At 40.0% G+C, this 13,302-nt stretch overlaps 1 gene segment (V, D, J or C); it reads left to right on the top strand.

Annotated features, from left to right (window-relative positions):
- Window positions 1–12,698: 12,698 nt before the first annotated feature.
- On the top strand, window positions 12,699–13,253 carry LOC116629250 (the record flags this gene model as incomplete). The annotated part of the segment is given in 2 exon segments: window positions 12,699–12,770; window positions 12,958–13,253. Coding segments are annotated over 2 exon segments (348 nt in total), but the record flags the coding sequence as incomplete, so codon positions are not given.
- Between the last annotated feature and the right edge of the window lie 49 nt (window positions 13,254–13,302).

Genomic DNA, 13,302 nt, shown 5'->3' with positions numbered 1-13,302 from the left:
AGTGAGTCCCATAGTTGGGAGGAACAGTGCCTGAGAGATACGCGGGGCAGCAGGACACAGGCGGGAACACACGCAGGCTCAGGCTCTGGGTCACAGCTGTGAGCTGAGCAGTTGGCAGGGCCACCTGTGGGACCTGCGCCTGCTTTGGACTAGCTGGGGCTTTGACAGGCAGCAAAGGAATGTAATAAATTTTGTCAGGAAATTGCTACAAAATGAAAGTGTATACACGGACATTTCAATAAAGCCGTTTGGCAGTTTCTTACACAACTAAACATACCCTTATGGTATGATCCAGCAATGGTCTTCCTGAGTATTTACCCAAAGGGTTTGAAAACTTATGTCCACACACACACTTGTACGCAGGTGTTTTATAGCAGTTTTATTCACATTTTCCAAAGCTCTGAAGTAAACAGTATTCCTTCAAAGTGAAGGAACATATAATGGTGGTACATCCAAAGAATGGAACATGATTTGCTGCTAAAAAGAAAGGAGCTATAAAGTCATGAAGAGATAGGGGAAACTTACATGTATTTTACTAAGTGAATACAGCTAATCTGAAAAGGCTACCTAGGGTATGATTCAGATTCTATGACTTTCTGGAATAGGCAAACTTGGTGGGAGTAAAAGATTGTGGTTGCCAGGGTTGAGGGGAGCAGGAGGGATGAATGGAGCACAGAGCATGTTTAGTGTAGTGAACTGAGTCTCCATGATACCCCAATGGAAAATAAATTCAGTTTATCACTTAGAACAAAGGAGGTTAGTACTGTCACCCAACACCTCAATGGGCTTGATTCTTTCCCTCCTTATACAGCTCCTCTGCAGTAGAAGGAAGGCGACTCTTGATTGGTCCATTTCCTCCAGGCTTGATGATGGAGTCAGAAGGAAGCATGCTTCTCTATTATTAGTTTATTTCTTCTTAAATCAAGTTAGAAGTGGCAGAGAGGGTGCAGTTCCTACAGGTTTGAATTCTTGATTATACTCAGGTGAGAATTGATGCAGTGGAAGAAAACAAGTGTTTTAGCCAGAGTGTGCAGTGAGTACATAGCTCAGATCCAGACACATTCAGGCTTTAAACCTTCATCAGGGTTGGCTATTTGTTTCCTACTTCCTGGGACAATGTGCTACAAACCTTAAGGCCTTCTCTCGATCCTGTGAAGCCAGACTGGGTGCTGAAGAGTCTCTCTTTTTTTGTTTGTTTTTGTTTTTGCTGAAATACAGTGATGCTCATGTGGCATCTTTTTTTTATTATTATGTTATGTTAGTCACCATACAGTGCATTATTAGTTTTTGATGTAGTGTTCCATGATTCATTGTTTGCGTATAACATCCAGTGCTCATTACAACACGTGCCCTCCTTAATACCCATCACCAGGCTAACCCATCCCTCCACTCCCTCCCCTCTGAAACCCTCAGATTGTTTCCTGGATTTCATAGTCTCTCATGGTTCATCTCCCCCTCTGATTTCCCCCCCTTCAGTTTTCCCTTCCTTCCCCTAATGTCCTCTGTGCTATTCCTTATGTTCCACATATGAGTGAAACCATATGATAATTGTCTTTCTCTGCTTGACTTATTTCACTTAGCATAATCCTCTCCAGTTCCTCTTTTGTTTGCTTTCTCTAGGACAGTGCTGACTGCATTTGTGTGATTTCTCCCAACTGGGAGAGTGGAGCCGCTCTCTGAGCATGCTCACTAGCCGCTTACAGAAGCTCACTCTTGTTGCCCCCCTGAGGGCACTGGTGGCAGGCCACAGGGTGGGATGATATATGGGTGATGGACTGAGTGCTCTGTGTAGTGTTTAGTGTAATTAGGTTTGTTTGCTGTGAGTCAACCGTATTCACATTTAGTTTCTAAAGGGTCTGCTCTCTGATGTAGTATGTAGTGGTGTTCATTCCTTCTTATTAACACCTTTAGCATAGGTGTGCTCAGTGTGCATACTGGAGGTTTACCTGCTTCTCACCAGTCTTATTCACAAATGCTCATAATTAGGAGCTCTTAAGGGGACACTGTGAAGGAGCAGAGTGTGAATTTTCCCCTTTGTCTCTTCCTGCCCTTCATTTCAGAACTCCTTCAAAATCACTTTTTGCCAACACGTGGCTCAGTTTGCACACTTCCCAGCACTCTTTGTTTGTTTAATGTTCCATACTCCAAAATCCTCATTCTCTCCATTTCCCTCCTTCCACCTCTAACCCCATTCCGGCAGTGCCTTAAAATTCAGATGGTAATTGATGGTTGATAGTTGGTCTTGCATTGTATCATCCTTTTGTATTTGCTTGGAAGGCAGATGTGTAGAGTAGAAATCTTAACAAGAATCTCCCCATAATTTTTGTTAAAGATTTTATTTACTTATTTGAGAGAGAGAGTGAGAGAGAACATGAGCAAGGAGGAAAGGCAGAGGGAGAGGGAGAAACTGGGACTCCATTTTGAGCAGGGCGCCTGACACCAGGCTGAATATGAGGACCCTGGGATCATGACCTGAGCAGACGGCAGATGCTTAACTGACTTAGCCACCCTGGTGCCCCTCCTCAAATTGTTTTTTATTATAAAATCTTACCATTTTCACATTCATTTTTACCATTTTAACATTTTTTGTGTATATAGTTCCATGGTATTAAATACATTTACGTTGTTGTTCAACCAGCAACACCATCGATTTCTAGAATTCTTTTCATCTTGAAAAACTAAATATTTGTACTCATTAAACAATAATTCTCCATTACTTCATCCCTCCAGTCCTTGGGAAGTTCCATTCTGCTTTCTCTTTCCATAAGTTTAACTACTTTAGATACCTTGTAGAAGTCAATTATACAGTATTGGTCATTTTGTGACATTTCCTTTGACATAATGTCCTCAGGGTTCTTCCTTGTTGCAGCATGTGACAGAATTTCTTTGCTTTTCAAAGCTGGGCCATGATCGTATAGTGGTTAGTACTCTGCGTTGTGCTTTTCAAAGCTGAATAGTATTCCAGTGTATGTCACATCTCATTTTGTTTATCCATTCCTATGTGTTGAGGGACTTTTGGGTTGTTTCCACCTTTTGGTAGAAATAGGAACTCATAAACATCTCAATATTGTGGGTATATAGACAAATTCTTTCCATTTTTGAATACATATCACAAGTGGATTGCTGGGTCATAAGGCCATTCTATTTCAAAATTTTTGAGAAATATTTATACTTGTTAACTGGCACAACTATGCTCCGGACTGGGTTATCACAAGCAAGTTTCAAGGAACAGAGTGGTCACTAGTCATGAATGGAGCTCCAATATTGGTGAATCACAAAATCCTAGAAGAGTTTGTCACTTTTGCTACATTGCATTGCATAAATCATTTGTCAATAACTGGTCTGAATGGAATGGTGAAGCTGCTACCCAGTGGTCAGCTCCTGAATAGCAGTTTGGGTATCTATTACATTTTCTTTCCAATTTTGGTAAAGGGGCCAAACCTGCACTTAATTGAATCTCTTTATTAGTTCCATTTGTATAATAAAGAACCTGTTAAAGAGTGTCTTAAAATATTTCAAAGATTTGGGAAGAAGTCATTTTGCTACCCTCCAATCTCTCTCTCAATTTTTCTGTCAACAACAATAGTGACAAAAACAGGGAACAGGTTTTTGCTATCATCCATCTCTGTGTTCAAAAGTATTAGCTCTGTCATCAAGTTCTTGATATTTTTGAGCTTGCTTTATTATTTGTAAATTTGGAGAGTGATATCTTCTTTAATATTTTGTTGTGACAGTTTATCAGTAATATATCCAAAGTGATTGACAAATAGCAGATGAGCAATTTATGAGGGTATCTCAATAGGTACAGAAAAAGCATTTGACAAAATCCAGATCCATTCCTGAGAGAAACTCCTAGTGAATAAGGAATTGAAGGGAATTGCCTCAATGAAAAAAGGGCTCAACCAAAAACTTCCATCAAATGTCATGCTTGATGATAAAAGCTTAAATGCTTTCTCCTTAGTTTGGGAAATAAGGGAAGAGTTTTGGCTCTCACCACTTGTTATTTAATATTGAAGTAGAGGTTCCAGCCAATGCAATACCGCATGTAGAAGAAACAAAAGCCATACAGTTTGGAAAGGAAGAAGTGAACTTATCTTTATTAACAGCCAGCATAATTGTCTGAGCAGAAAACTCAAGGGAATCTACAAAACAGCTACTAGAACAAATTGTTTTAAGAAAGTCAAATGTACACCTACCATATGATCCAGCCATTGTACTCACAGAAATTGATCCAAGAGAAATGAAAGCATATGTCTATAAAACATCTTATACACAAATGTTCATAGCAGCTTTATTAGTCCCCCACTGGGACTAATCATTTGGTCAGCAACAGGTGAATAAACACATTGTTTTATACACACATGATGGTACACTACATAGCAACAAAAAGAAAGTTTTGATAATTATGACTACGGAAGGTTCTGAAAATAATTATGCTAGAAGAAGCCAGACAAGAGAGTACATATGAGTCCATTTTTACAAAAGTATAAAATATACAAACTAATTCATGACAGAAGGGTTCTCTGGAAATGGGGGTGTTGAGGGTTAGAGAAGGATTACAAAGAAATGTGAGGAAACTTTTGGGGTGATGCATATGTTTGTTATCTCCATTATGGTGATGGCTTCACAAATACATATATACGTCAAATCTTATAGCATTGTTTACTTTGGGGTGCCTGGGTGTCTCAGTCAGTTTAGCGTCTGCCTTCAGCTCAGGGTCCTGGGATCGAGACCTGAGTTGGGTTCCCAGCTCATCAGGGGACTGGCTTCTCCCTCTCCTCCCAGCTTATGCTCTTTCTCCCTATCTCTCTCTCTCTCTCAAATAAATAATCTTAAAAAATAATTGATTAATTTTGTGGTTTATTGTTATGTAAATTATGTATTAATAAAGCCGTTAAATATCCAGATTTCTATGCAGTATCTTCCCTCAATGATGTGCAATTCTTCTTGTCTGACACAATATGCAAAATATTTCTCCTGTAGGCTTTCATTGGCCTGAAACTATGCTTTTTTAAGTTATACATAATAACTCTTTTTCATCCATATGCTAATCTGTTTATTTTCAACCAGCATTATTCCAACCTATTTCGCATTGTCCCTGCATATCTGAATAGAAGTTTGTAGGGGCTTGTCCAAAATTCCCTTCTAATATAATTTTGAGGCAAGTTCTGACAATATGATTTGGAAGGTGGTACATGAACTGAAACAGTACCCACGCCTGAATTTCTTACTTCACTCTGCATCTGGGAAACCCTTCCCGTGTTGGCTTTGGACTCATGATGTTCCTTGACCTGAATGTGTGGGCAGTCGCTGCAGGAAACAGCTGAGCTAAGCTTCCTAATGTGTCTGGAGTAAAGGTTTACAGGGCTTTACACCCTGGTGTGTGTTGCTGTGTCTTATGACACTTTTAAAGACACACAGTGTGCGTGAGAAGGTGGTAATGCCCAATGTCTTCCTGACAGAGTATGGCAGGAGAGGTGATGGGAGAGCTTCAGCCCCAAACCAGGTTTTAATAGAGAAAGAAGGGAAGGGAAGAAAGGAGGATGAACACAAGTACCCGAGCAAGGAAAGAAGCCAGTGACCTCTGCCCTGCTTTCTTTTCTAGTGAATCAGGTGGCGACTCAAGCTGATATTCAACATGAAGGGGTGTGGGCAGAAACAGAATGGAGGAAGGGGCTCATATCCTGGCCAGTTAAATAGATCAGTTGGCTTTCTGACAGTAGGAACTCAAGTGAGATCATTCTCAGTGCCCAGGAAATACGGTGAGAGAAAATGCTCTTGCACTGATGTTTCCTAACAATATAGATCGATAGGGGACACTAGGAGGGAAATCCTATGGATTTCTCTAACTCCCATTTTACAACCTCTCACAGAGAGCCACAAATCATGGGATTGGGAGAATGTATGGGTGTAAGTGAAGTTTTGCAAAAATAATAGAAAAAGCAATGTCTGTATTGCAGTGCAAGACTTTGCCAGTACTTTTGCAATCTTCTTTAAGTATTTTTAATGAGTTATTTATTTATTTTAGAGGGCGAGGGAGGCAGAGGGGGAACACAGGGTGGGGTGTGTGGAGGGGAGGGACAGAGGGGGAGGGAGAGAGAATCTCAAGCAGACTACTCAATGAGCATGGAGCCTGACGTGGAACGCGATCTCGTGACCCTGAGATCATGACCTGAGCTGAAACCAAGAGCCAGTCATTTAACCAACCAACTGAATCACCCAGGAGCCCTGTGATCTTTAATTATTATCCCCTTATCAGTAGATTTTATGAATGAGCTATGATCAGAATATTAATACATTTCCTTATATATTAATCATATATTCTTGGTTTAAATTAATTTTTTATTTAATTGGTTTAAAATATAAACTTTTCTTCAAACCTTTATTAATATAAAAGTATGTGAAAATTCACTTTAAACAATTCAAAAGGTTATATAATAAGAATTTTTCTTAGAGTTTTGGTTAAACTTGGTAGACTAGGGGTGCCTGCCTGGCTCTGTGGGTAGAGCTGGGAGTCTGGATCTCGAGGTTGTAAGTTCGAGCCCCGTGTTTTGTGTTGAGAGTACTTAAAATCTCTAAAAAAAAAAAAAAAAAAAAACCATTGTACATTAATAATACCCATTTGTCTCTTGATTTCTCTAAAACTCTATTAAAAAGATAGTGAAGACACCCCAAAGGGCAGAAAGCCGCAAACACAAAGAGAAACAAGAAAGAAGCTATCAGCAGACAGTAACACCCACCGATTTTAGAAAATAGGCTGTATATGGACAGGGGCGAACTTGCAGGAAAGACTAGATAAGGGGAAACCTGGGCCTCCTGTGGAAACACCTCAGTGTGTGCTGTGCCCTCTGGAAAGGGTCAGGGAAAAGAAGCACCACATATTTTTGGATAATTGAGGAAGATGGTGTTGCCCACGTTGGTGCATGAGTGGGTGTGTGCATGTGTGCGTGTGTGTTGAAGGTATTGAGCTGGAGGGGAGTAAAATATGTGGACCCAGTGAGAAAATTTCTAAGTCACAGAACAGCCATGCATCCACAGCTCTTTATATGAAGCAATGATCATCTTCTAAACCCAGCAGAAAATTGGGTGTTAGTCTTTGAGGAATTAAGAAGCACACATAAAAAAATTTCCCCCAAATCTTGTGCATTTGAGCTTTTTGATTTTTGCTCACCAGTTCAACTTTCCTTTACTTAAAGAAGTTCTTCAGTTCTTCCCTCTAACCCCTGGCAACCACTGGTCTTTTTACTGTCTCCATAGTTTTGCCTTTTCCAGAATGTCATATCTTGGGTGTCAAACAGAATGCAGCCTTTTCAGATTGGCTTCTTTCACTTAGAAATATGCATGTGGGGTGCCTGGGTGGCTCAGTTGGTTAAGAGTCTGCCTTCAGTTCAGCTCATGATCCCAGGGTCCTGGGATCGAGTCCCAGGTTGGGCTCTCTGCTTCTCCCTTCCCTCTGCCTGTTGCTCCCCGCTGCTTGTGCTCTCTCTGTCAAATAAACAAATAAAATCTTAAAAAAAAAAGAAATATGCATGAAAGTTTCCTCCATGCCTTTCCATGGCTTGATAGCTCATTTCTTTTCAGCACTGAATAGGATTCCCTTGTCTGGCTCTACCATAGTTTACTTACCCTTTCTCCTACTGAAGGATGTCTTGGTTGCTTTCGTGTTTTGGCAATTATGAATAAAACTGCTATAAACATTTGTGTGCAAGTTTTTTTTTTAACGATTTTATTTATTTATTTGAGAGAGAGACAGCTAGAGAGGGAACACAAGCAGGGGGAGTGGGAGAGGGAGAAACAGGCTGCCCGCTGAGCAGGGAGCCCAAAGCAGGGCTCAATCCCAGGACCCTGGGATCACGACCTGTGCCGAAGGCAGACGCTCTTATGACTGAGCCACTCAGGAGCCCCTGTGTGCAAGTTTTTGTGTATACCGTTTTCCAGCCATTTGGGTAAACACCAAGGATTGTCACTGGTAGATCATGTGGTAGGAGTGTGTTTAGTTTTTAAGATACTTCTACACTTGTCTTCCAATGTGGCAGTACCATTGTGCATTCCTGTCAGCCAGGAATGAGGTTTCCTGTTGCTGGACATCCTTGCCTATGTTAAAATAAAAACCAAACAGAGCAACCTTTAAAATTCCCTGGGCAATGATCACTTTCTATATCAATGTAGTCCTACAAATGAAGCTGAATTTAGTTTATTTTGCAAGACTAACTTGACCCACATCAGTTTTTTTGTGCCTTTGGAAATCGTAAGCAAAACTTGAACTGTTTCCCAAGTTTGATGTGAGGTACCCAGTGAGCAATTTCTGGTATCGTTTAAACAATTCTGTTATTATAACCAATCACTGTAAAAATAGACTCTCACTGTCTCCTCACTATACAAACTGCTTTCTAACAATATACTCCTGAGCCTCATTCCATGTTTTGGTTTGCGTGCTCCCACTTCATGAACTGTCTTTTCAAATGTGCACAGGACACTTTTACTAATTCCCACTTTGGTGAAATTCACTGGATTGACCTGGGCTATTTCTGAGTTTTTGACACCAGCATTTGGTGGTGTTAGTATTTTGGATTTTGGCCATTCTAACAGGTGAGACTGTGGTGTCTTATTTTTTTAAATGTGATTTGTATCGTGTACAGAACCCTCACCATGAGATACAGACTCTTAAAATTTTAAGTGTACAATATATGACTATTGGCTGTGGATACAATGTTGTACAGCAACTCTATTCTTTCATCTTGCTCATGGATTAGTAACTCCCCATTACCCCACCCCCAGAGCCCATGGCAAACTCTTCTTTGATTCTATGAATTTGACTATTTTAGATGCCAGTTTAAGTGGAATCATGCATTATTTTTCTTACTGTGACTGGCTTATTTCAGCTAGCATAATGTCCTCAAGCTTCATCTATGTGGTTGCATATTGCAGGGTTTCCTTTTTTTTCTCTTTAAGGCTGAATAGTACTCCACTTATGTATATAGCACACTTTCTTTATCCATTCATCTGTTGTTGGACATTCAAGTTTTTTTCCCATCTTGGCCATTGTGAACAGTGCTGCAATGAACATAGGAGTGCTTAATATCTCTGGGATCCTGATTTCAATTCTTTTTAATAAATACTCATAAGTGGGATTACTGGATCATATGGTAGTTCTATTTTATACTTTTTGAAGAACCTCTATACTGTTTTCCATGTTTACAGCATTATGCATTGCTTCCAATAGTTTGCAAGTATTCCAGTCTCTCCACATCCTCGACAAGAGCTGCATTTTGTGCTTTTGAAAATAATCTTCAATTTTTTTTGATGTATAAAGTATGAGGGTACCAGGGAATTTATTGTAAACGTAGAGGCAAATACATTAAGATAGTCATCATTAAAAAGGAACTAGTGGTGGGGGGTGGGAGGGATGGGGTGGCTGGGTGATAGACATTGGGGAGGGTATGTGCTATGGTGAGTGCTGTGAATTGTGTAAGACTGTTGAATCACAGATCTGTACCTCTGAAACAAATAATACATTATATGTTAAAAAAAAAAAAAAAGAAGATAGCAGGAGGGGAAGAATGAAGGGGGGAAAATCAGAGGGGGAGACGAACCATGAGAGACTATGGACTCTAAGAAGCAAACTGAGGGTTCTAGAGGGGAGGGGGGTGGGAGGATGGGTTAACCTGGTGATGGGTATTAAAGAGGGCACGTTCTGCATGGAGCACTTGGTGTTATACGCAAACAATGAATCATAGAACACTACATCAAAAACTAATGATGTTATGTATGGTGATTAACATAACATTAAAAAAAAATAAATAAATAAAAAAAGGAACTAGAAAATTATACATGTTTAAAGTATGTGCTTTTGTCTGCCACTTTCAATTTGTGGCTAGTACCAACATTTTATTTTATTTATTTTTAAAAAATATTTAAATTCAATTAATTAACATATAATGTATAATTGGTTTCAGAGGTAGAGGTCAGTGATTCATCAGTCTTATATAATACCCAGTGCTCATTATATCAACTGGTCTCCTTAATGCCCATTTACCCCATCTCTCTACCCCCTTCCCCTCCAGCAAACATCAGTTTGTTTTCTTATGATTACGAGTCTCTTATGGTTTGTCTCCCTCTCTGGTTTCATCTTGTTTTATTTTTTCCTCTCTTCCCTGATGATCCTCTCTTTTGTTTCTCAAATTCCACATATCAGTGAGATCATATGATAATTGTCTTTGTCTGATTGACTTATTTCACTTAGCACAATACCCTCTAGTTCCATCCATGTTGTTGTAAATGGCAAGATTTCAAATTTTTTTGATGGTTGCATAATATTCCATTGTGTATATGCAGCAATAGTTTTAAATTTTGATTCAATTCAATAATTTCTTTTTATCTATGTTTTGATTACTGATATATTTGAACTTATTTCTAGTATTTTGGTTTTGCTGCATATGCTTTCACTTCTTTCTTTTCTTTTCTCTTTTGTTGCACTGATAGAATTTTCTCTTTTTCTCTGCTGATTTGGGAAAAGTAAAGTGTCTTTCTGTATTATTGACGGTATCCTCAAATTGTGTGTGTGTGTGTATGTGTGCAAGTGTGTACATTTTTTTTCTATGTCTAATTATATTCTGTAATATTTTTTCCTTGTATATACCATGGCTTCTCCATGAGTGTGCTTTTTCTTTTGCTGATTTACTATATTTAGAAAACTTCAGTGGCTGGTCAGAGCAAACTATACACTATCTCTATATCAGGACAGAATTTCAGAAAGAGTTTATCAAATGAGCTGATAAACTCCAGTTGCAATGCACATTAAGAAAAAAATAGAAAATTAAAACCTTCCAACACAATAATCAGAGCATGAATTCTCGTCATTCTTCTTGAGGCCCTTTGTCCCTGACTTTCCTGCAATTGGAGTAATTTTCACTTGCCAGCCTCATGGCTTATTCCTTCATTTCTTCCTAGTCTCTGTTCCTAGAAAAACATGGGTTCATGTGAGGAATGCTTAATAAGGTTTATTGTAGTGTAGTATTTCCTAGATTAAATAAATCATCTTAGCCTTTAATCAATAGAGGAAAGGATTTATAAATGGAAGTATATCCACAATATGGGATATAGTGGAACAAGGGATGTATATGGGTTAATATAGTAAGACCTACAAGATTTACTATTGAGATTATAATGCAAGTTACAGAAAGGTATACCCAAAATGTATATTTACATTATAATAAAGTCTAAATAAAATACTGTATATTTTCTGTTGGTTCAAATCTAGTAAAACATTTGGAAACATCAACTCTAAATTGTCAAAATGAACTACCAAATTATTTTCTCATATCAATTTCCATGCAATTCCATGCAATTCCATTTTAAAAGCAGGATTTGGTTCACTTGTAATCCCCATTCAATCTAAGCGGTTATCTACTTTTCTGACCATCTGCATTTCCTTCATCAGGAAGCTTGGAACAAATGGGGCTGGTAGTCTGTGTGTACTGAGTGTCTTGTTCTGAAGTGGTCTTTGCTGACAGCTTCATTCCTCTAGGGGGCACTCTAAGCTTTACAAGAAACAAAGACTTTGTGATGGTTGGAATGTTGAACAGTTAGAGAGAACAGAAATCATGTGAGCCAGTCCACTTATAGACAGCAAAGATGGGGGAGAAAGGGGACAGGATTTTTTGTAAAGAACCTCTCAGGTGTTCAGTTCTGCCATTGCATATCAACGCCAGACATCTGGAGGCCATGTCTCTAGAAATCCATCATGCACATAATTCTTCACAGACCATGTTAAGATTATTTCTGGGCATGTGACCATGGAAACTCAACAGAAAACAACCCATTACCTGTTGTCAATTGTTATGAATAAAATCCCCCAAATTTACTGGCCCTGAATCTATTTCAATACCCCAGATATCCTACCTTTTCATACATCTCTGCTGAGAGTGGAGGGAACGAGAATGAAGAGAAGAAGAGAGGAAACAATGAGGAACAAAAATAGAAGGAAAGGGAGAGGACAATATTGACTGTGACCAGCAACGTGTGGCCTGGCCAGACTCAGCTGTGTGGGTGAGCACGGTGTCTAATAGCTGCACAGGAGGGGTGGAGAGGCGGAAATTATATCGGAGAGGACATTATGCAGACATCCTATTTTTCACTGTCCACATTCTGGTAGGAATCACTTTCTACACAGATGGTGACTGTCTGTCTTGGTTTCTAGAACTCTCTTGATTTCAAGAAATTGTATTTACTTCTGCCATACTGAGTGCATGCTATAGATAGTTTTCCTTTCTCAGTATTTTTACAAAGCTGAATTCTCACATTGTCTGTCAAACTATGCAGTTTGGGGAATGGAGTCACTCTTCCCTATAATTCTTCAATGTTCTTGGTAACCCCCATTAGGCCCTGACTCTTCTAGAAAAATCATTTACCTTTCCTCACACACTAACCCACACATTTCTTACATAAAGCGCTTTAAGAAAAAAAACTTTTCCTATATTAGAAATATTGCTTCTACCTCCCTGCACTGTTGGCAAGCATACTTTTGGAGAGATTACTGTGCAGTGTCACTGGGCTATCATGGGTGGAGTTTGAGTTCTGTGAAGGACAAGGCTGAGGTGTGATTGGTGCTCAGTGATTCTGGTGGAAAGGACTGACTGTAAGAACACAATTTCTCTGGACCCAAGACTACACTCTACACAGTAGGGGTGAAGGCACCTCATTAACTAGACAAGGAATCATGAGGGGACACTGGCGAGCTCTGCTGGGGTTTCTGTGGGTCCAGGTTTGCTGTGAGTAGAGACATTCCAGACGGGGGCTGGGGAGTGGTCCACAGCCCACAGTGATGGAGGAGCTGACACTGAGCTCCTAGAGGGTCCTACAACCTCAGGGGTGTGTCTTGGGATATTTTACACGTTTTAAATCTGCATCAGTGACTCCTCAGTGATATCACTTGTGTTTGTTTTTCTCTTTTGTCAGGGGTGAGAGGGATGGAGGTGGAGCAGAGACCTCCAGCCCTGAGCCTCCAGGAGGGAGCCAGCTCTACTCTGAAGTGCAATTTTTCTAGCACAGTGAACAGTGTGCAGTGGTTCCGACAGAACCCCGGGGGCGGCGGCCTCACCCGGCTGTTTTACATAGCCTCGGGGATGAAGCAGAGTGGAAGGTTAAACTGCACAGTGAATGCTAAGGAACGGTCCAGCACCCTCCACATCACGGCCTCCCAACTGGAAGACTCAGCCACCTACCTGTGTGCGGTGCAGGCACAGTGCTCCCTGGTGATCTGCAGCCTGCACCCAAACTGCAGCTGGGCCTGCACCCCAGCCC

This window comes from Phoca vitulina, unplaced genomic scaffold (assembly GCF_004348235.1).
Source record: "Phoca vitulina isolate PV1807 unplaced genomic scaffold, GSC_HSeal_1.0 scaffold450, whole genome shotgun sequence".
In the NCBI taxonomy this organism is placed as follows: domain Eukaryota; kingdom Metazoa; phylum Chordata; class Mammalia; order Carnivora; family Phocidae; genus Phoca; species Phoca vitulina.
Note: the sequence above shows the minus strand (reverse complement) of the source record. Positions and strands in the feature narration are given on the sequence as shown.